This window comes from Trachinotus anak, unplaced genomic scaffold, assembly GCF_046630095.1.
Source record: "Trachinotus anak isolate AG129_WGS33_773 ecotype Australia unplaced genomic scaffold, CSIRO_AGI_Tana_v1 ptg000013l, whole genome shotgun sequence".
NCBI classification, from domain to species: Eukaryota; Metazoa; Chordata; class Actinopteri; order Carangiformes; family Carangidae; genus Trachinotus; species Trachinotus anak.
The window spans coordinates 18572778-18593924 of record NW_027273864.1 but is presented as its reverse complement, the minus strand read 5'-3'; the positions used below and the strand labels follow the sequence as shown (position 1 = coordinate 18593924).

At 42.1% G+C, this 21147-nt stretch overlaps 2 protein-coding genes across 3 annotated transcripts in view; both read left to right on the top strand.

Annotated features, from left to right (window-relative positions):
* The first annotated feature begins 397 nt into the window (after window positions 1-397).
* On the top strand, window positions 398-8580 carry tmem51b (transmembrane protein 51b). Of its 2 annotated transcripts, none has more exons than XM_071494647.1 (3): window positions 398-774; window positions 6149-6581; window positions 7080-8580. In XM_071494647.1, the coding sequence occupies exons 2-3, from the start codon at window positions 6163-6165 to the stop codon at window positions 7531-7533; spliced, it is 873 nt and encodes a 290-aa protein (XP_071350748.1). In that variant the 5' UTR covers window positions 398-774; window positions 6149-6162; the 3' UTR covers window positions 7534-8580. The 2 variants fall into 2 exon arrangements, with proteins under 2 accessions (XP_071350748.1, XP_071350747.1); XM_071494646.1 differs by having other exon boundaries at window positions 403-727.
* Window positions 8581-10348: 1768 nt separating this feature from the next.
* The window catches only part of skib (v-ski avian sarcoma viral oncogene homolog b), a 31896-nt gene continuing 21097 nt past the window's right edge, over window positions 10349-21147 (top strand). The window contains exon 1 of the mRNA XM_071494250.1: window positions 10349-11592. Within this exon, the coding sequence (XP_071350351.1) occupies window positions 10699-11592 (894 nt within the window). The 5' untranslated portion in view covers window positions 10349-10698. The remainder of the gene's footprint in view (window positions 11593-21147) is intronic.

Sequence of the window (21147 nt, the reverse complement as noted above, 5' to 3'; positions counted from 1 at the left end):
GTTTTATTTTCACATTTGCAGTAATAATAATAATTATAAGCTAGCTAAAACAATTAGTCAATTATTCTGACGGTCCATTAAATATTTTGGTCATTGTGAGGATTTGCTGCATTTATTTTTTTCTTATGTGACAGCAAATTGAATGTCTTTAAGACGCTTAGCCCGAAAAACACAATGAAACAACGAAACAACAAATTGAGAATTATCCAGCCATATAACTTAACAGTCACTTAAATCTTAGCATTAAACATGCTGTTTTATTCAGTATCATCCATCCATCCCTTCCCTATATACCGCTTATCCCTACAGGGGGGCTGGTGCCAATTTATTCGACATCACTTCACCTCAGTTTATTTCAGTTCATCTGTTTCCGGCTCTGTCTTTCTCCCTCGGATTTGTCCACAGAGGAAGTTTACTTGAGCTGCGCTAGGACCAAGGGGACGACAACTGACGGACTGACTTCACAGCCAGGAGAGGGGAGGTTTCACTACGGCTGGAACTTGAACTAAGTTCCTGTAAACTATATAGTTATCTGTAGCGGTAAATATTATAGGAGCAGATCCGTACTGTGATTTTTAAACAAAACCCTCCGTTAAACGGGACGTCGGTTGTTGCGTCTATGTTTCCTTCCTCTTTCGCTCAGTCTCTGATCTTCCTGAAAACACCTGCGCGATTCAGGTAACTCACCGATGAAGAGGGAAGTCCTTGGACACTGAGCGGTGAAAAGGTAAGGCCTCTCTCTGATCACCGTCCCTGCGAAAGATCATGACTAAGGTCAGTTTAACCTGGTGACGTGTACAGGTAGTTATATTTTAAGTGATATTACTGGGGCATTAATTTAGAGCAGTGCCCGTGTAAATTGAGTCCATGTTGTGTCCCTTCCTGTGAAGGGACAGGTCCTCCCTCTGAGGTCCCTTCCTACTTTACAAACAAAGCAGTGGCTGAAGGACAGAGGCACTTGCACCATTTTAACCACTGTTTTGCACCAATACCGAGTCATCGATGGAACTGTTTATGTTACTCATACAGTAGCCTGATAGAAATAGCAATTTGGCTTGTGTTCTTTACAGGATTGACTGCTTTTTATTGCTTAATTGCTGGAAATGTACTGATATTGAACAGGACACACCCATGCATGCTGTCCAGCAGGCCTGCAAGGAAGGCTGCAAAGGACTCAAGATTGATGTCTAAATTCAGAGAGTAAAGGAGCCATCAGAAATGAAATTGCATGGTCATGTCGTCTTGAATCTGTCACTATATTTTGTCCTGGATGATGATATTAATACAGAGCAAGCGGTTCTGCAATATGTGACACTGTACATTGCAAGTCAGTCAATGACAGTAATGTGTGCTGTTCGATGTAACTGAGGAGGGAAACAGGCCCCTAAATGGCAGTACAATTTTGCAAAACACAGAAAGTCATATACTGTATTTATTCAGTGACCTCCTTCCAGTTGTATAGTTTTACAAAAACCTGAGATCAAACCGTGGATGCACCAAACTGTACTGTGGATGGAGACAGTCACGTGCAAATCCAGTCCATCTCAAGACCAGAACTAGTTAAGGTAATAATTAATATGCTGCTTTTATTTTGACTTAAAGCATAAAGATTGTTGTCCATTACATATGTATGTATAGTTTTAATTTAGGGATGCACCAGACAAGCTTTTTCTTTCCCTGTACCTATACAATATCTTAACCAAGAGAATCTGCTGATACCTGTGCTTTCTTTTATGTGAAGTAACATGAGGCCAGGGAAAACTAAGTACGCAGATGGCTGTGACTAAATCAATATAACCGATGGCAGAAACATGGTATTTTATAGTGATAGTGACGTAGAAACTATTTTTAGTGTTGATCGTCAGCCGTGTCAAAGCGGATGCAATACTGATTCATCGTATCCGATCAATCCATCCCTGCACCAAAGTGCACAGAGTTGCAGGCAACTTGACCCTTAAAGTGTTTGTACTAGGACTGAGCAATGTGGCTGAAATCAATATCACCACATCAATATGAATATTTAAGGTCAATGTTTGATTATGTGAAAAATGGATGTAAAATTACTTGTATAATCACTTTGATGTTTAATGAGATTAACTGTGCTCCACTGTTATACATAAAATCAGACAAAACTCCTCATACTTGTAAAACACAGACCTTAATTAACAAAACAATCTCAACTCAAGGACAACTTAGAGTACCTGCTTGCTCTGGATCTTTCATCCACATTTCATGGTCCTAATCAGCATTTGCTCAAATGTCACTGAACTGTTGATGTTGAAACTTGTTAGCTTGAAACCTGTGAGAGTTGTTTTGTCATATCCTTTTTCCAAGGGCAACAATAACCTGCCAAACCAAAAACCATTCCTTGAATAATTTTGTAAAACGATAACATGATATGATTGTATTGTCACAATATGATTCCACTGAAAGCCAGTAGACAATAATGTCAAATTATTGCCCATTACCAATCTATTTACTCAATGAATTGAGGCCGTTTCAAGGAGCTGTACTGACAGATTAGATCAAACATTACATATTACAAATTGCTGAGTCTTATTCTTCGTAACGCAGACACAGTGTATGCAGCCATTTCAATGTCAAAGAGCCATTAAGTAACAAAAAGCTGAACTAGCAGAAAGTATATGAGTTAAATATCTGCAGGAAAGGACGGGAACACCTGCTTCAGGATCACAGGGAAATGCACTGCAATACTGATGCCAGTGTGTCAATAACATCTTCCAACACAGCAAAGATTATTTATTTTTCCAATTGTTAGCAGTCTGTATTGACATCATTCAGCCCTCCCATCATTTCTATGTCAGAACAAAATGACCGAAGGTAAATTGCAGGGTGTGTTTTGCATGAAGGGTTGGATTAATTAACACGCATTTCTGCACGCTGCTGACTTGCTGAAATTCTTACTCCTTTAAATCAAGAATTGAAAAATTCATAATTCAAGGTGTGAAGACTTTTGCTCTTTGTGTCCTGCCCTTAGAACAGAGCAGCAGGCAGTGGGTATCTAAGGACGGACGCTTGAGATTTTAACTGATTTACTATGTTGAGTAAGAGGTCATGTAAACTGTACTGACTTTGTTTTGGTCCATGAAATACATCACATACATCACCAAGTCTCAAAATTATAGAACTTCTCAGTGAAGAAAAGCACAGTTAATTAATATACAGGCACACTAAAGCTGTTAAATGGCTCTTGGCCCCCTTGTGCAAAATTTTTGAAGTTTTACAGTGGTATAATACATTTCTGAAACACTTTGAGCCAGAAGCACAGAAGGACTCAACTAACAAGTCCACTTTTTGTTTAAACAGCAAATGTCTTGTATTTCCAGCTAACACTCTGTTTCAGTCATACGAAAAAGTGAAGTCATTTATCATCCATGTCGCCTCAGATATTTGCCCTAAAGTTTACATTTACATATTATGCAAAATAAAAAAAGAGCTGACTGAAAGCAAAGTTTAGTCTACACGTCAAACAAGCTGCAAACATGACTTAACCATTTCAACAGTTTCACCTGTTCCATGTCTGTGCATATGAAGTATTACTATGTAGTTTGCAATGTGCTATAGTCTAAGTTTGATGCATATTTTTCTTTGTCTATTTTTCAGTGCATAGTTCCATGCTTATCATTTTGTTTCCCTCAGTTACAGCTATTATATTGTGTGAATTTCCAAGGAAATCATTCACATTTCATTGTAGTGTGTGAACATTTCTGTACATTACATTAGCCTACATCTTTTGCAGTATTCTTTCACTAAAGTCTACTGACTTTAGAATTTTTTTTTTTTAGGTTGTTATTAAAATATCAAAACCAAGATCAAGTCCTACAGCACTGGAGAGAGGATTCTATTCATTGGTGACAATGTTGAAGTGATTGACTGACTTTGCATGTTTCAACACGTGGACAAGGTTTTGATTGTTTTAGTGGCTTTCGCTTAGGTGATTTAGTGTAATAAGAAATCCATTCACTGTTTTGACAAATGATGTTTCTGATGTGTGAATTGCATCAAAGTGATTGAGGAAAAACTGCAATGTGTGGACTGCAGTGGCAGCACAAAGAACATTTTCTTTCTACGTCTAGTAACAGTGAAGCATTTTGTGAACACCACAGTACAACCTAAACATTGTTTCCGACCAGGTGCTGACCAGATGCTATGGTTTTTTGGCTGCAATCTCCTCTATACTTTTTTTTTTTTAAATGGATATTTCCTGTAGGATGTAATTTTGTGAACATGTTTCCAAACGCTTGATTGTGGCTTTACTTCATGATTTACCTCAGTAGAATATATTTCAGATGAGGCAATCTGCAATGTTTTACAGTGGTGGTTTCCATCTGGGAAGTCATGACCAACAATCATAATAGGAAAGAAGGAAAAACATTTTTATGTGACACTATGTTATGTTAATTTTTTTCAGACTGTAATTTTGCCTCTTTTCTTGTAAAAAAAAAAAAAAAAAAAAAAAAAAAATTATCTGAATAAAAACACAGAAAAAATCACTCTGTGATTAAGAGCTCACAGCTTGTGGACATATGCAACCTGTGACAAGGGGTTACAAGTAGACATTGCTTTGTTTTCAAGGGTGACAAGCTGGAAAAAAGAGGTTTGAGCCAACTGTTTGATTGCAAGAATTTCTGTTAAAAAAAGCGGTCTTGCCCTATTTTGCTTTACCTAATACAATGGGTTTGCATTTAAAGCGACTATAATTAATGGTTTTTATAACAAAAATGTATTAAATGACGATGTGACAGTGTGAAAGGGGGGTAGCACATGTAATGATGAACCTGCGGAGAAGAACAGTAAATGCGTAAAAACAAGTTCACCACACGAAAGGTGATATGTCAGTGTTGTGTTCAAAACTTATTTCTGCTGCCCTCAAGTGGCTAAAAATAAGATCAGTTGTTGCAGGTTTAACACAGTATGAACACTTAGGAGTACAGTTCACAAAATTATGGGCTCTCGAATTACCAGAGCTGAATCAGCTTCGCTCTGATATAGTGTCAACAAACAAGTAACATCATAATCTTCACAAAGTAGTCATTTTGTAGGGTTGTTGTATTGAATTACATTTTATTGTACAAAGTGTTCATGTTACTATGTCTATATCTATCAAAGGTCTGCTCTTCTGTTGTGTTATACTGAATATGTTCTGCTTATGTTATGCTGCTAAATACCATCACCAGTACATGACCATTTTTGTGTCACCCCATTCTTCAAGTGTGAGTCATTTGTCTCAGTGATACCGTCTCGCAGGTTCATGTCTGTCATGTTAAGACACGTGTGGACCTACCGCTGCAGTTGTTTTCTCATAACCTGTTTTTTCACCAAACGCACATACTCTCCTTCTGGCTTACTCCTGTTGCTCAAAATGTAGCACTCTAAGCACCTTTTCTGTTTTAAGAGTGGGCTATACAAACCATAAATTAACTAATTTATTCACAGATATGGCCAGATTAATCACTTTAACAATCAAGCTGCACTGGAGGGAGTATGTTGTAGACTGAAAAGCTCTCAGAAACAAATGTATGGACTTCGGTTTGAATTGTCAAGTATACAGATAGAATGATTATCAGGTTTTTGAATGGACCATGTGATGTTAGATATTATTCATATGCGATCAATGGTATATGAACCATACGAAGGTTGATCTACTTCTGTGCCTGCCTAAATTTCCATGAGACTCTACTGATGCGTTTGCTGCTATTTTACTGACTACATTTGGCTACCCCAAACTATCTCTCAATCTTGACACGTATTCACTCTTTTCCCAGGTTTTCATTGTCCTCATATTTTCCAGAGCCACAACGTCACACCTACTGTCTGACACCAACTTTACACTCTGTCAATGGTAGTATTCACAGGTCTACAAGTCTTCTTCACAAGTCTACTCGACAAAAGAGGCACAAACCAGAAGAAAACTATTTTCCTGTTCACTACAAGAGTGTGCATAGCAACCAGTAAAGTATAACTGGTGTGCTTAATGCAGGAGAGCATGGCTACAATACATCTTCATTTAATCGCATTACTCTAATGATCTTAGAGGTTTGCAGTTTGGCAGTCTTCCAGTCCAAATTTGTTTGTGGTTCTATATCTCTGGTCTCTTATCACTGTGTTGTGGTCATCTCTGTTGCAGTTTGTCCTTCAGGGATGTGTTCCAGTCAAGGTATATGTGGTGGCAACAACCGCAGGCCTTCTTCCTCAGAGGGCTCAGGCTCAGGCGCCCATTATGCCCTGTGTGCCCTGGGAGTGGGGCTCATCGCCCTGGGTGTTGTCATGATTGTGTGGACCGTGATACCCATTGATGGAGAGGTCTCTGGCGGGTCCCCCACTTCATCAGGCAACTCCACCACAGGGCCTGAGAGTGGGAATGATGATGATGAGGAGGAGGACACAGACAGCACAAAGTCTGCATCAGTGGCTATGGTGCTGGTTGGAGTTGGAATAGCCATGCTGCTCTTGTCCATTTTCCTTGGTGTGAGGAGCAAGAGGAGAGCAAGCAGCAGCAGTAACCAGCCAGCAGCAACAGGCGCCCCCTTCATGGACCATGTGGCTGGGGAGCAGGAAGAGTGAGTGATTTACAATTTTTGCTTCTGTTTTTTTACTTTTATACTATTTTTCTCAGATGTTCTTAGAATTTCCATTACGTTCCACAAATGTATTACTTTCCAGGTCTTGAAACATGTCAATATGGAATATTTAAAGCAACTTTGATTAGGATTTGAAAATTCTTTACTGGTGCATTTTGGTAGTAGCATTTCCCCCTGAAAATTACCCAGGAAGCAATGAATGTGTCAATAGCAACACCCAGGCTGCAGCAATTATCACTGGGATTGTTTATTGTGAACATAATCACATATACATTCTGCACATGGTAACCTTTAGAAAATAGAAAATGAAAAAAAGGTTAAAATAACAAGAATAAGAGAATAAGAAAATAAGAGTTCACATATTGATATAACGTATAGGTGTAAATCCAGGGTCTGTCCCATTGAGCAGGAAGTTCTCTGGATAAAGTCCCACATGATGCTTTCTCACTGAGGATCTCCTCTTGCATCCTTTTTCAGAGCTGCTGATCCAACTACATTCAACGTGCCAAGCTATGAGGAGGTCGTTGGCAGTGGCGACTACCCCGTCCGTCACAGTAACCTTCGCCAGAGCACCTCCCAGCTGCCGTCCTATGAGGACATCATAGCAGCTGTGGAAAATGAGGGAACAGAGCCCAGAAACAATCCCACTGAGGACACCCCTCTTAATGATCCCACACCAGCTCCGACTCAACCTTCTGCTGAGCCCCAGGCTGACCACCCTAGCCTCACATCAAACCCAAGCCTGCCCACCCGCAGCAGCAGCCGGGCCAGCCGTTTACTGCGGCCCCTGCGAGTGAGGAGGATCAAATCAGACAAACTGCACCTGAAGGACTTCCGCCTCCAAATACGCAGCCCAACACAGAATCCAGTCACCATTGAGCCCATCACTCCGCCACCGCAGTATGACAATAAGATGCCTGAATTACAGTAGGAACTCTCCTTTATCTCTCTCTCATCGCCCGTTCCTGTTGAATAAAAATATCTCTGTGTTAAATGGACTAATGATAACATTTTTGAAAAACCCATTTTCAAGGTTGGTATTAAATAGGTTAACTGTGGCTGCGAGCGACGTGATGGAGGCCATGTAGACACTTTCCTGAAATGAGAATATTTGAAGTGAATCTTGTCTTCTTATCAGTGAAGCTTGTGATTGGCATATTTATTCTGCATTATTGGGTCTGTGTGAAAGTATCTTTCTGCTATAACTAATGCCAAACATAGGGCAGCCTATCAGTTTTATTTAATAGCAATTATATTATGTTTTTCATCTTGGATTATTATTGTTGTTATATTTTGAGTCTGATTAGTTGTGAACTGTGAGAAATTGAAACTATATTTTGTGATTCTAAGGGGGAAAAGGGAAACTAACTGCCGTGGTGGTTTTTGAGAGGTTTCGAGAGGTATCGTTTTTGAGAGGTACCACTTTTTTGGGATTTGTAACTGAAGAAAATGCACTAAGGCCAAAAACCTTGCTATTCTTTCTGAATGTTTTTGTAAGTTGATTTTAAATGCTATGCCTCAAACAAAACTGCTTCAAATGACCTTTTGATACATATATTAAGAGAAGAAAAATATTCCAGGGAACAGAAACTACTGAATATTCTAGTACGGAATTTATATTGGGAATTAAACATGCATTGCTTCATATGACTTTGTTGAAATCCCTTTAACTATGTTTTAATGTGTGTTTTTTTTTTTTTTAAAGTGGTGAATAAATGTTTTTCTGTTTCATTTAGGATCATGTCAAGAGTTTGTGTTTGTTGCAAAATGTCAGTAAAAATGACTTCAACTTTAATTACTAGTAGATCTATACTAAATACAAATTGAACCACCACTGGTGCCATTGAAACACAAGGAAGTTATTGCTGCATTTTCTGATTTGTGTTATTTGCATGTTGTAAGTTCAATAGAACTGTGTTAATTTTGAAAGAGATAAATATCATCTTTGTACTTTCAGTTAATAAAATCTAACTGTAGATGTTTGCTTTGTTCTCTTTCTTTAATCTGTCACCATGACAAAACCGCCATGTACTTAAATAGTTTAATCCCAATTTGACTCTCTTTGCATCTATTTCCATGTGCCACAACGCTCATTGCTTCATATTTAGCGACCCCTAGTGGGTAAAAAGACTCAAGTGAAGTGAGGTGGGGGCTGCTCATTTATCTTTGCTCCAATGTTCTTGCATCTAAACTGAACAGGTTCTTTGCCAAGAATAAATAAGAACAAGAAAATAATAGTGCAAGGTGCAAAACTATTGCTGATAGAACAATGTGAAGATATAGATGGGCCTCTTGTTGAATTTCAGACTTCCCACCATAGTGTGATGTATTATATCGGCTTTGTATAACTGAAATAATGGTATGGAATTTATATTTTAATATGTTACATGGTTCACGAGAACCTCCTCCACAAATGAGTAAAAAAAATGAATAATCAGAATCAGTTAATATTAAAAGTAAATCTTCACAATGTGGTTCAAAATAATTATTTGAATTACAAACAAGAATCATTGAGTGCTATGGCTATAGTAATGCTTATTTGTGAGTTTAAACATATTTGAAAACATAGGCTACAGTAACACAATTATGAACACTTTACATTAACTGCATACATTTGAAACAAACTGCCTGTTGTGATCATAGCACACTGGTATATTGCATTTTACAGTACGCATTAAGGATTTAGTTTTCTGTCATTTTAACTTTCAGTTTAATGAGAATCAGTTTTTTTAAGTTAAAATACTGTCACCATGTATCAAGTTTGAAATTTCCCTTTGTGTAAAATAATGTAGCTGTGTGGTGATGCTAATAACATATGAGGTATGCTGCACAATATAGACCTGATAGATATAACTAAAGGGTCTTTCAAGTTTCCATAGGTAATGCATATGGGTCAAATTTAATCCACATATGGAAGTGGACATATATGTTAACAAATAACTTAAATAGTAATCACAAACAATATTTTAGAGAAATTGCTACTTATTAAGATTGTAGAATTAATCCTGCTAATACAAAACATGCCATCATGTTGGAAGTATTCAGATGCTTTACTAAAAGTAACAAGTAAAAGTCCTAGATTGAATGTTACTTAGGCAGTATTGTGAGTAAAATGTACCTGAAAGTAAAAAAGTAAAAGTGTTCAACGCAGGAAAAAAAATCTGCTGAATGATATAGCCTATTTTTCCACAATATATTATAGGATTATTAATGTTGATGCATTGATGTGCAGGTAACGTTTCAAAAGTAAGCTGCTTCGTTACTTCCCACTACTGGATACATTAAACATTACTTTCCATTACTGCATGTTTCGGCTGTGTCAGGATGACCTTCAGCCGACAATCTCATTCTAAATGTACATGTTTAAGAAAAAGTTTTTACTAAAGAACGATAAAAATGCCGATCTGCAACGCTTAAACATTTGAAGTAGTGAAGTTTATTTTTATATTTCCAGCATCAACTAGCCTATATTTTCCTAATCTCCACCCTCGCCTCGGTTCAGAGGGATTTTTTTCTTTTTTTCTTTCTTTTTTTTTTTTTTTTCTGTGTGCAGCTGCCATGTAGCAGAGGGAGGAACAGCTGGCTGAGGGAAGAGCCAGCCCGGGGAGTCAGTCACATTCCTGGCTGGGATTCAATGACTGAACCAGACACAAACAAACAGAGAGGGCGAGAGAGAGAGAGAGAGAGAGAGAGAGAGAGAGAGGGAGAGAGAGAGAGAGAGAGACTCACACATTGAGTGAGAGGGGAGACAGTCTGAGAGTACGCCAGACTGAGCAGACGAGGCATATTTCGGGCGCACATTTGGAGTGCGTAAAACCGCAGGAGCGCATTGAAACACAGTAACCGGTGATTGTACGTTGGATAATACGAGTTTTGAGTCTCGGAGTTGTCGACTTTAATTGCGTCTGCTTACAGGAACTGCCCCTATGAATTCAGCAGCCTTCAGTTTTCTGAATGGACGCGCTGGGAAGCTTCTCCGGTGACATGGAAGTACGCGTTATTGAGCGTGTAGCCGGATGCTGAGGACGCCCGACCCGATAAGTAAAATTCTGCTTTCATTTTGAGTTTTGAACTCTCTTTTCTTACCGGCTACAACATGGAGGCTACGAGCTTTCAGCCGCATCCCGGACTTCAACAAACTCTGAAGCAGTTTCATCTGAGTTCCATGCGCTCTCTCGGCGGACCGGCAGCGTTTTCCGCTCGGTGGCACCAGGACTCACTCTTCGGTAAAGATGGAAAATCCGCAGAGATGATGCTCAGCCTGCCGGCACAGACACCTCCGGTGATGTCCGGTCCACTTTTCATCCCCTCCGACCGCTCCACGGAGAGGTGCGAGACGGTCCTGGAGCGGGAGCCCATCTCCTGCTTCGTGGTCGGCGGCGAGAAGCGTCTGTGCCTGCCGCAGATACTGAACAGCGTCCTGAGAGATTTCTCCCTCCAGCAGATCAACTCAGTGTGTGACGACCTGCACATCTACTGCTCCAGGTGCACGGCGGACCAGCTGGAGATCCTCAAAGTAGTGGGGATCCTGCCCTTCTCTGCTCCGTCTTGCGGGCTGATCACTCAGACGGATGCTGAGCGCCTCTGCAACGCTCTCATCTATGGCGGTACTTACCCTCCTCACTGCAACAAGGAGTTAGGCTCCCTGGAGTTGGAGCGAACCGAGAAGAGCTTCAAAGTCTATCATGAATGTTTCGGCCGGTGTAAAGGCTTGTTTGTCCCGGAACTGTACACCGGCCCGAGTGCCGCCTGCATCCAGTGCATGGACTGCAGACTCATGTTCCCACCTCACAAGTTTGTGGTCCACAGTCACAAGAGACTGGAGAACCGGACAGTCCACTGGGGGTTCGACTCCGCCAACTGGCGGGCCTATGTGCTCTTAGACCCGGACTACACCGGAAAAGAGGAGAAGAGTCATCTGGAGCAGCTGCTTAAAGAGTTAAAAGGAAAATACGATCTGACGGGCAAGCTGTCCAGTAAATCTTGCAGAGTAAGTCTATTCTGTTTCACCTCGTTATCAACTATCATTCGTTATCTTTAAGGAATGCTACAGTCTTTCGTTCGTTTGTCTACGTTGATATTTCAACAGCCTCAGGCCTACTACAGCATCTGCATTCATTAACATTAATTTTGGAAAGGCTTCCTTCTCATTAGGCCTGTGTCTGTGTACTCTGATTGACGGTTTGTGGCCTATCTTATTCGGCTCATCCAACAGAGTTTTAATGCAACTCACATGTCACATCACATCTTTCTGTGTGTGTCCCCTTCTATTTCTGCACCCTGAAACACCTCTTGTATGTCTGGAAAAGGTGACAGTGAAGCCTTAACCATCAGCTGACACCCCTGAACATCCCTCCCATCCTCTAAAACTCCCTTGTCAACTCCCTTCCAGGGTTACCCAAGGGCATCTGCATTATGATAGATGGAGTCCTGATGATATATTTTATTAGACTGAGAGGGGAGGAAGGGGAGCCCATTATGGTGCCATGAGGTGGGGAAGGGGATAAGAGTTTAATGAGGTTTGGGATATGGAAATGTGTGCGTTTGAGAGAGAGAGAGAGAGAGAGAGAGAGAGAGAGAGGAGGGATTGTGGCTGGCCAGGATAGGATAAGATATGTGTGTGTGTGTGTGTGTGTGTGTGTGTGTGTGTGTGTCACCTTCCACGCTCCTTGCGTGGGTCAGAGATGTTTAGTATGGACAAAGGGCCAGGAGACGAGGTGGCTGTTCATACGTCACAGAGCAGCTGTTGTGTGGGACTCTGCTAATGAGTGGACATCTCTGTATGCATCACCATGGTGCTGCTCTGCTCCAGCATGATCAGGAGCCAGGAGATGTCTCACAGGGAAACCTCAGTACTCTCTTAAAAAAAAAAAATCCTCCAGAAATGTTGTTGGCTTATAGAAACATGTCTGAAAGACAACAAGATGAAGGTTGTCAGTGTCAGAAGAGATGAGGTTATGTTGATTGCTTTGCGTGTTTTTGTTTTCAGTTCAGAAATATTAACGCTGTGCTCTTGAATGCAGCATCCACAGCTGATTTATATCATGTTTCCTCAAGAATTGGACATAGACTCCTGACAAAACCTTTGTACAGTCCAGAAATATCTGTCTGTGCAAAAAAAAAAAAAAAAAAAAAAAACACGCTTGCACCTGTGGTTAATTTCCTCTGAACTGCAGTCAGCAGGTTTTGATGTATCACCTGTGAGTTATATATTTTCTCAAAATGGTGAGTCCTGCGCTGACAGTCTTTCAGTGTGTGTGATATACACATGGCCTGAGCATCATGGAGGGAGCGTGGTGGAGGGGGCAGTGCGTGTTTGCTGTGGTTCACTGTCAGTCGTGTCCCAGTTAGCAGACAGGCCTGGTCCTCAGGGAGCTGCACACCAGCGCTCTCCCATACATCAGCCTGACAGGCCAAGCTGCTGAAAGGCCGGACGGGGGCTTGCAGACCACGCTTGGCTCAGCTTACCCATGAAACAAAAACTCAATGTTATCAGTCTGCCTCAGCCTCCCTCTGATGTCAGAGTGTTTTATTAATAAGTGGGAGCCTCAAAGGTTACCTCCTCTGCCTGTATCATGTCTAGACTCCCACCTCATCTACTGTACCTGGTGGTTGGTCCATATACAACGGGGCCGAAGAAGATGCTGAGAAGATGAACCTTGATGGAGCATTTGTTTTATTGTGGAGTAGTTTTGAAGTAAAGTTTTTTTAGAGAGACGTAAGTGTGATTTAGTGATTTTATTCTGGTTTTTATTGCTAATTTGCAAATGTAGAATGTGAATCATAACCAGTCATTTTTGAAAAACTGCAGCCTCCTCACAAGAGCAGAAGCCGGATCAGAGGAGGGAATGAGACCAGCAAACCATTGTGTCTGTTTTGCATCAAATCCAGCATTTGGTCATTTAGCCCTTTGCCTAATGTGCAGATGAGGGCAGATTGCTGAGAGGAGGCTGCAGACTCTCTCATTCAGAAGATGCAGGGTGTGTGAGCCAGGCCTTGACATGTGTTGTCAAAGGGCCGTGACCCCTGACCTTTCCCCATAGACACTGACCCTGCCTTCCCCCATTCTTTTCACACCATCCAATCCCATGCCCTTGTGTCCAGTCCACTGGCCAGATGGCTGTCTGATAAAGGACGCAGGGATATACAGTGGACAGATAACAAACGCTCTCGAATGCATCTGCATTTCCTATAAAACACCATCATTTTAGTGCTGTTTATTTGAAACCCTCTGCGATCATAACAATAGACACACTGCCAAAAAAATTTAAATTTTATGGAAACCTGAATTTTGAATTCAAACGACTTGCTCGATTGTGTTGAACCTTGCGTGTAATGATTCAAATGTTAACTTTCTGATTAGCATGAAAATCTTCAAGAAAGAGGATTGGAATTGCAAAAACTTGTTTTTTTTAAGCCAAAGTCAAATACTTGAGCATTAACTGTAAAAAAAAAAAAAAAAAAAAAAATCCCTAAGAAGTGAGGGCAATGCGATCAGTCATCTGACTGAGTAGAGAGTAAAAGGGGGCTCTGGAGAGCTGTGAAGGCCCTCCTTAATGGAATGGATATTAAAGCCATTCAGCTGAGGCCAATTTATGCTATTTCTCATCCCATTGTTCTCCTCACTCGAAGAAATTTGCCTCAAACCTGGAGCAAAGCAATCAAGTGCGTGTCGAAGGATGAAGGGTTGTGTGTTTTTGGTTATTAGCTGTTATTAAATGTGAATGAATGAATGAAAAACACCTCTCTACCTCAGGTAGAGCCAGGTAGCTGTGTGTAAATCTGGGCTTGTATGTGGGTGTCTTTATGTACAGCGAGGATATGAGTGTGTTTGCATGTAAACAGGCGAGTGTAATGACTGGATCAGCTGTGCGAGCCAGATTAAAATGAGCTCACTGCCGGCTCATTTCCATTCCCATCTGTCTGCTGACCTCTGGGAAGCCCTGAAAGCTGACATGGTGCATCACTTTGGTCCTTGATGGGTCTGTCTGCCCAGCATTGACCCAGCCAGCTAAGATGCAACCCACCCACATCACCCAGATAAACATCAAGTCAGTCTCACACTGGATGCAGCAAATCCATGTCTTTGGTAGTTTGTAGCATGGCTTTAATTCACCTTCTCCCACTTATACTTAACTTGGAAATATGTCTCTTTTGAGAGCAGTCGCCTGAGTCCCAAACCTCCCCCTCAGCACCGAACTCCCCACTGACCAGCCCCCCCAGAAGTCCATCACCTCATCCCTGCAGTGACCACTGGACAGAGCTTTGTGGCCAAAGCAGGGACGGCGTGTCAAGGCAAAGGGGGTGTCAGGAGCTCCCAGGGGTTGTGGCCTTCATTCTGGCGAGGGTGACCCCATGTTAAAAGGGTGTCAGCTGGGGTTCTGTCATGGGTGATGTGTACTAAAGACCTGCCGCCTCCTTTGTTTGAGGGCCGGGCTTTCAGAGGCTGCGAAGTGCAGCCATTTCTCTTTGTTAGTGCCTTGTTTCTTTAGATGCTGTGTGGATAGGTCTGTAACCTCCAGCCTCTCTCAGGGTGGGAATCCACGCTTGTGAGTTTGCCATGTCACTGGTTTCCTGGCTTCCATGTGCTCAAAGACAGATTGGAGCCTGTAGTGGTGTCTGCATGTCTGATAGAGACAGGGCTGGATGATAATTCAATATTATCGTTTATAGTTGGTTTTTTGTCATGATTGTTTCAGCAGAATCACATAGTGATGATATGACTTTATTATGACATTTCTATTGTCCAAATTAATGACTCTAATCAAAGTTGTTGAAAGTTTGTTTTACACATATGAAGGTTATTGTATATCTGATTATGCATACTTTGCCCCTATTGCGATATACACACACATGCACACACACACACACACACAAATTGCTGTTGCATTAAGATATTTAGACACAAAATGTATGAGAAAAGTATTTACTTTACGTGGTTGCCAGTCTGGTAGAGGCATCCTCATTAATTATACTTAGATATGTTGAAAAGGATAGATAGATAGATAGATAGATAGATAGATAGATAGATAGATAGATAGATAGATAGATAGATAGATAGATAGATGACTTCATTCATCCCCGAAGGGAAATTAGGTTGTTACAGTAGTCCGGTGTATTAGAATACAAGATAAGGATAATGATTAAGTCCATTTATGTAGCCCATATCAAAATCTATCTATGAGCTAAAATTCTTGAATTTGAATCAAATGACAAGACCAAAATAAGGAAAATGTTAATAATAAAGTACTTATATTAAACACACAAAAATACAAAAAATACTTTTAAAAACATAGGTCTTAAGAAGTGATTGAGGAGGATAATGATTTTGCAAATCTGAGTTGGATAAAAGATATTAGGGCTTTACTGTGCAGCTATTAGGGTGGAAATTTAATAACAAGAGCCTCAAACAATATTCTCACGTACTGCAATATCAATATTATGCCAATGTAAAGTATGGCCTGTTTCTATTTCTGATCATTTTAAGTGGACGATGTTTTGCTCCGTTCCTCTCTAAACCTCGATGACACAGCGAAGAGCTAATGTGTGAAAGACTTCTTGTGTAACTCATGGAGTGAGGGAGGAGGATGATTAGTGTTGATCAGTGAAGATGAGATGAGGGAGGAGATGAGCACTGGCTGTGACTACAGTCAACAAGCCAGTCCGTCAGTCAGTCGGTCCGTTAGTGGCAGAACAGATGCCTGTATTGGGTTAGTGTTATTCCACAATCATCATCAATTCCTCCTCGATCACCTCCTGATTTCCAGCTCTGTGATTAAGAGTCAGGCCCATCTGGTGCAGAGACAGGAAATCCTGGAGTCTGCATCTGCTGCTGGCTGAGCTACTAATCTGCTGCAGTCAGGGGGGTTTAAACTCTGATAATCCTACATAACTCCTGGAATGCAGAGACCACAGTGCACATCAAAACCGTCATCTTCTCTGGACAGCGTCTTCAGGATCACAGATAGACTGACTGTCAGCCACGGACTCTCTCCTCCTTCTCTGGCCCACTCAAAGCATCTTCACAATTTATAACCAGTCCCTCTGGAATTTTGTAATTAGAGCATGAATACTGCAGAGAGTATGTTACATGTTACATGGAGAAACCAAGAGATCAGTTGCACATACCAATTAAAGTGCTTTTCTGATGAGACTTTGGAGGCCAAAGCAGAATTGCAATATTCATTACCTTAAATTTTCTCTCCATCTCTTCTTAATCACCTGCAGCTCTAAGCTACACAACTGTTGGACCACATTGGAGATGTGGTAATGGAGCTCCAGCCAGAGCAGAAGTAGGCCCTGCTGGTGCCATATGACAAATCGGCATGCTGCTCTCGCCTACAATCCGCCCACCGACCACCTCCAAAGCTATCAGGAGGATTAGCTCACGCAGCTAAACCAAACAGACTGCTCAGTGTTCAGACCGCATTTGGTCCAAATCTTGTTCGTGCTTCCTGTTTTGATGGCCAGCAGATCACAATTGCGGCCGCTATCGGTTCACTTGCAACTGGTGTGGTGCCAAGTTTCTGTACAGTGCTGTCTGTGGCTGTGGGAAAAGGAGAATGAATGTTTTAGGGATTTACACGACTCCCTTGCTCTTTGGGATATGCATAATTTATTTTAGGATTAGGATGGTTTAGATTAACTTTGAATTCTCTGCTGAGTTGAGAAGACGGCGAAACAGAGGAGACACACAGGGGTGTGAATGTGCTTTTGTCTTCGTCTGCTGGTGACAGAAAAGCTCAGAGCTCAATCCCGGAGAAATAGTTTTCATTATAGACCTGTTTTGTATACGTTTGTGCGTGTGGGCAGGTGTGTACCTCAACATTTCGAGGCCTCTGTCAGACTCCACACGCTCTCAAAAAGGACTCGTCCTCAGTTGGAGGCTGCTCCGTACGCCTGTGATTGGAGGGCGGTTGTGGTTGCTAAGCAGAGCTGCTCTTCCTGTGCTAAATAAGAACTTCGTGCTCTCTGGCTGGTGGGCTCAAAGAAGCGCGCCAGAACACACACACACACACACACACATATGTACACACAGACCTCACAGTTCATAGACCTCTTACAGTACAGAGACCTCACCCTCCTCCATTCACTGCCCATCCTCTTTCATTGTGACCTCCATGCTGTGACTCGACGAGTCTCTCCTCCTCCACCTCCTGCTGCTGCTTTCCTTTCGCCAACTCCTCCTCCTCCACTCTGCATCACACACACACACACACACACACACACACACTTCTCCCTCAGGTCAGCACACAGCAACACTAGCTTAAAGCTCCCCTCTTCATCACCGAGACCTCCTTGTCTGACACCTCCTCTGCCCCGCCACCATCACTCACCTCCTCCATTTGACACCTCCTCGACCCTGTAGGACACACACACATTCACACACACACACACACAGACACAGACACGGGCTCTCCTCCTCTCCTGCACTGAAATCTCCTACTGCACTCCCCCTCACACTGCATTATACTTAGATCTCCACCTCCACTGTAGTGAGCACATGCTGTATCAGTCTGTATTCAGACTGGCCTACATACGCCACACATTTATCACTGTGCTGTTCCAGGGGTGTGAGAGCTGCTTGTCTCGTTTTGAAGAGATGAAAACTTGCCGTCCATCTTTAGTCTTTTTTTTTAAATTATAGATAGATAGATAGATAGATAGATAGATAGATAGATAGATAGATAGATAGATAGATAGATAGATAGATAGATAGAGGTGGTGCTACTTTGTCAGGGTGACCTCATAACCAGCCTCTATCTCCTTCTCCTGGCTTGTTTCAAGAGCCCACTAAATGAACAAATGAGTGGGATCCACATTTTCAGCTCTCTCCTGTTTCGCCGTGTGCTATTACGCCTATCATCTCATGTATCTGCTGTGCCGCCAGGCCATTGCATCTCAAAATCTCATCTAAGAGCACCATGTTTTTTCTCTGATAATCTGCACGTACCATAGCGCCCTGAACTGACCAGCTCCCAACACTGTTTATTTCTCTTAGCTCCATTTTCGCAGGGGTCAGAGCTTTGGGTTGTATAGCAGAACAATCGTTCAGTGTTGGTGAAAAGCTGCAAGCCCCTGTGTGCTCTTCAGACCAGCTCGACATGCTTTCTTGCAGAGATGGAGCAATGCAGCATTGTCAGCAGGCACCCGTATCAAATGAATTCAGCACAGCTGTCCTAGCAGACTCTGTTGCGGTGAGGGGGGAAAGTTATTTATTCAGTATTACAGTCACACCAGGATCTGTCATGGTCACTCGTTGCCACAGAGTCATCTGGTCAGGTGAACCTTTTGGCCCTCTTTGACCTTGTTAGTCTTGTTTACTACCTCATTCAAAAGCAGAGTGCACTGTACCTCTGCAAATGCATTTCACTGAAGAGTTGGCCACCTGCCCCACCCTGCCCTCTCTTTCTGCTCTTTCTCTCCGTATCAATACAGCAGGGTCTACATTTATAAAGACAGGCGTACAGATGGGCCACGGTTGCTCACATGCTGAGGACACCTCTTCCCTTACCCCACCCCCACACACCCTTTTTGCAGGTGTTTAATAGTTGCAGGGTTGCCCTGCCCTGTGCTCACTTTGCCGGCTGCCCAACAGGGCCACCTGCCTCCCTGCGCTTGTGGAGTTGACAAGCGTCTGGCTTTATTTCCAGCCAGTCGACAAGCGCAGACACAGACAGCCATGGCCTGAAATAGAGCAGGCCCTCCCTTTATCCTATAATGAGGGGACTATTATAAGCCTTGTGTCTTAAGCAGTATATGGCCGGTGTCAAGAGCAGAGCTATTGCACACATCATCTTGAAAAACGTCAAGCTGCTTTTCAGATTATCATCAAAAACTAAGTAATCACCTCTCCTTTTGGCGCCAACAGACTTAATCTGTTGCACAGGAGTAAGTATTTTAGTGCAAGGTCATGTGACCTTTGATGAGCTGATGAAGCCCTTTACTTAAGAGAGGCTTAGAAAAAATGTGAAGATTACTTGACAGTTTTGAACCCGAAAATATGGCTATAGCACAAAACAAACATATTTTAGAGATAATCAATTCACTTGTGACCTTGTATCAGTTGAGTGTGTTAAATCAAATGCAGAGAAGAGGGTCAGGTTGGGGCATCTGTTCCATATGGAATGTATGAATTATTCCAGAGGTAATAACAGGACATTGTTGGTGCACTCATCTTCACAAAGACGCCCATCTCTGCATGTCCATATTTAATTCACTCCTTTCAGCTGCTGAACTGTACAGGCTGCTGATATAATGAGTCTCTCCAAAGAGATTAGTCGCCCTATCATCAACGCAGCTCCCTAATTTCTCTGCCTTTGTTGTGGTGCAGGCTGTACTAAATGGGATAAAGGGGCTTGGCCGGACACAGTGGGAGGAAGTGGCTTTTGTGTTGCTAGCAGGTGCAGTGGAATGACAGTGGGGTTTTTGGGCTGTATGCGTGTGTGCGCACATGCATGGCCACATATATGTGTGTTCGTGCAGTTCTGTGTCTGGCCAGGCCAGGAGGGTATGTGCCCCCCCGGGTGCCGCTGAGATACACCAGGAGCCTCTGGAGCTTGACTTGAACCCTCAATCACTGGGCTCCTCAGGGGTTTGCAGTAAATTCTTCAGGCGAATGGTTTTCTCTCCCCTTCCTCCTCCTTCTCCTCATCTTTCTCTCTCTTTCTGCTCACATCTGGTGAACAGCGCTAGCACCCCTGTCATCTTTTACTGCGTTGAGGTCATTTCCACCCTATCGGTAAAGTGGAAACACATGATGTGCAGGGTTCGGCCTTAATGGGGTGGGGCTGGCATGGACCAGCACTGACACAGCTTTACAGCCAAGAGCTGTTCTGTGGAATGCCTCCGACTTCAAAATTAAAGACATTTGGGTTAAATAATGTTGGAATACTTATATTACCCGTTCTGTATGTAACTACTATAATTAGTTATTTTTTCATACATTTTGATGTTTTTTCAATAATGCAATGGTTTTAGATGTTTTCTGTAAGATGATGGAGCTCAGCCTACAAGAGCTGAACATGTCATTCATGACACTTTGAAACTGTATCAAAAAAATTACCAAGCATTGTTTGGGCTCACAGAAAGATATTAAGTATATAATAAATACCACATCAGGAAGACATGGTTCTCCTTTTAGAGTTTTTCTATCTCTGTTCCAAGTTTTATTTTTTGCTGTAAAATTCTTCCTTTCACACGCTTTTTCCCTCTTCATCACATTATTGATTCCAACTGGGGAGCTGGAAAGTCGGGTACAGACTTTGGCAGATGCTCTGGATAAAGGGTGTGTCCTCAAGTTTAATTGGGATTCTCCTTTAGCAATGATGTGGATTTCCTCAATGCTGTGCCCTGCTGAGCCATTCTTTCTTCGAATACTTCACACCACAGCTCGCAGCATTTGTCATTGTCAGGAATCTGAGCGTGTGTCGTTTGTGAAAACTCATCTCTGCCATCTGACACATTCTGGTTGATTTCTTGACAGCGCGTTATTAGCATCAGCTCCATATGAATTAATTCCTGTGTCACGTTGACTGCTTTTTAT

Excerpts from the sequence above, each read along its gene's own strand:
- tmem51b (XM_071494647.1), top strand. The coding sequence starts at position 6,163 with ATGTGTTCCAGTCAAGGTATATGTGGTGGCAACAACCGCAGGCCTTCT. Across the intron at positions 6,582-7,079 it reads GTGGCTGGGGAGCAGGAAGA|AGCTGCTGATCCAACTACAT; the intron begins GTGAGTGATTTA and ends ATCCTTTTTCAG.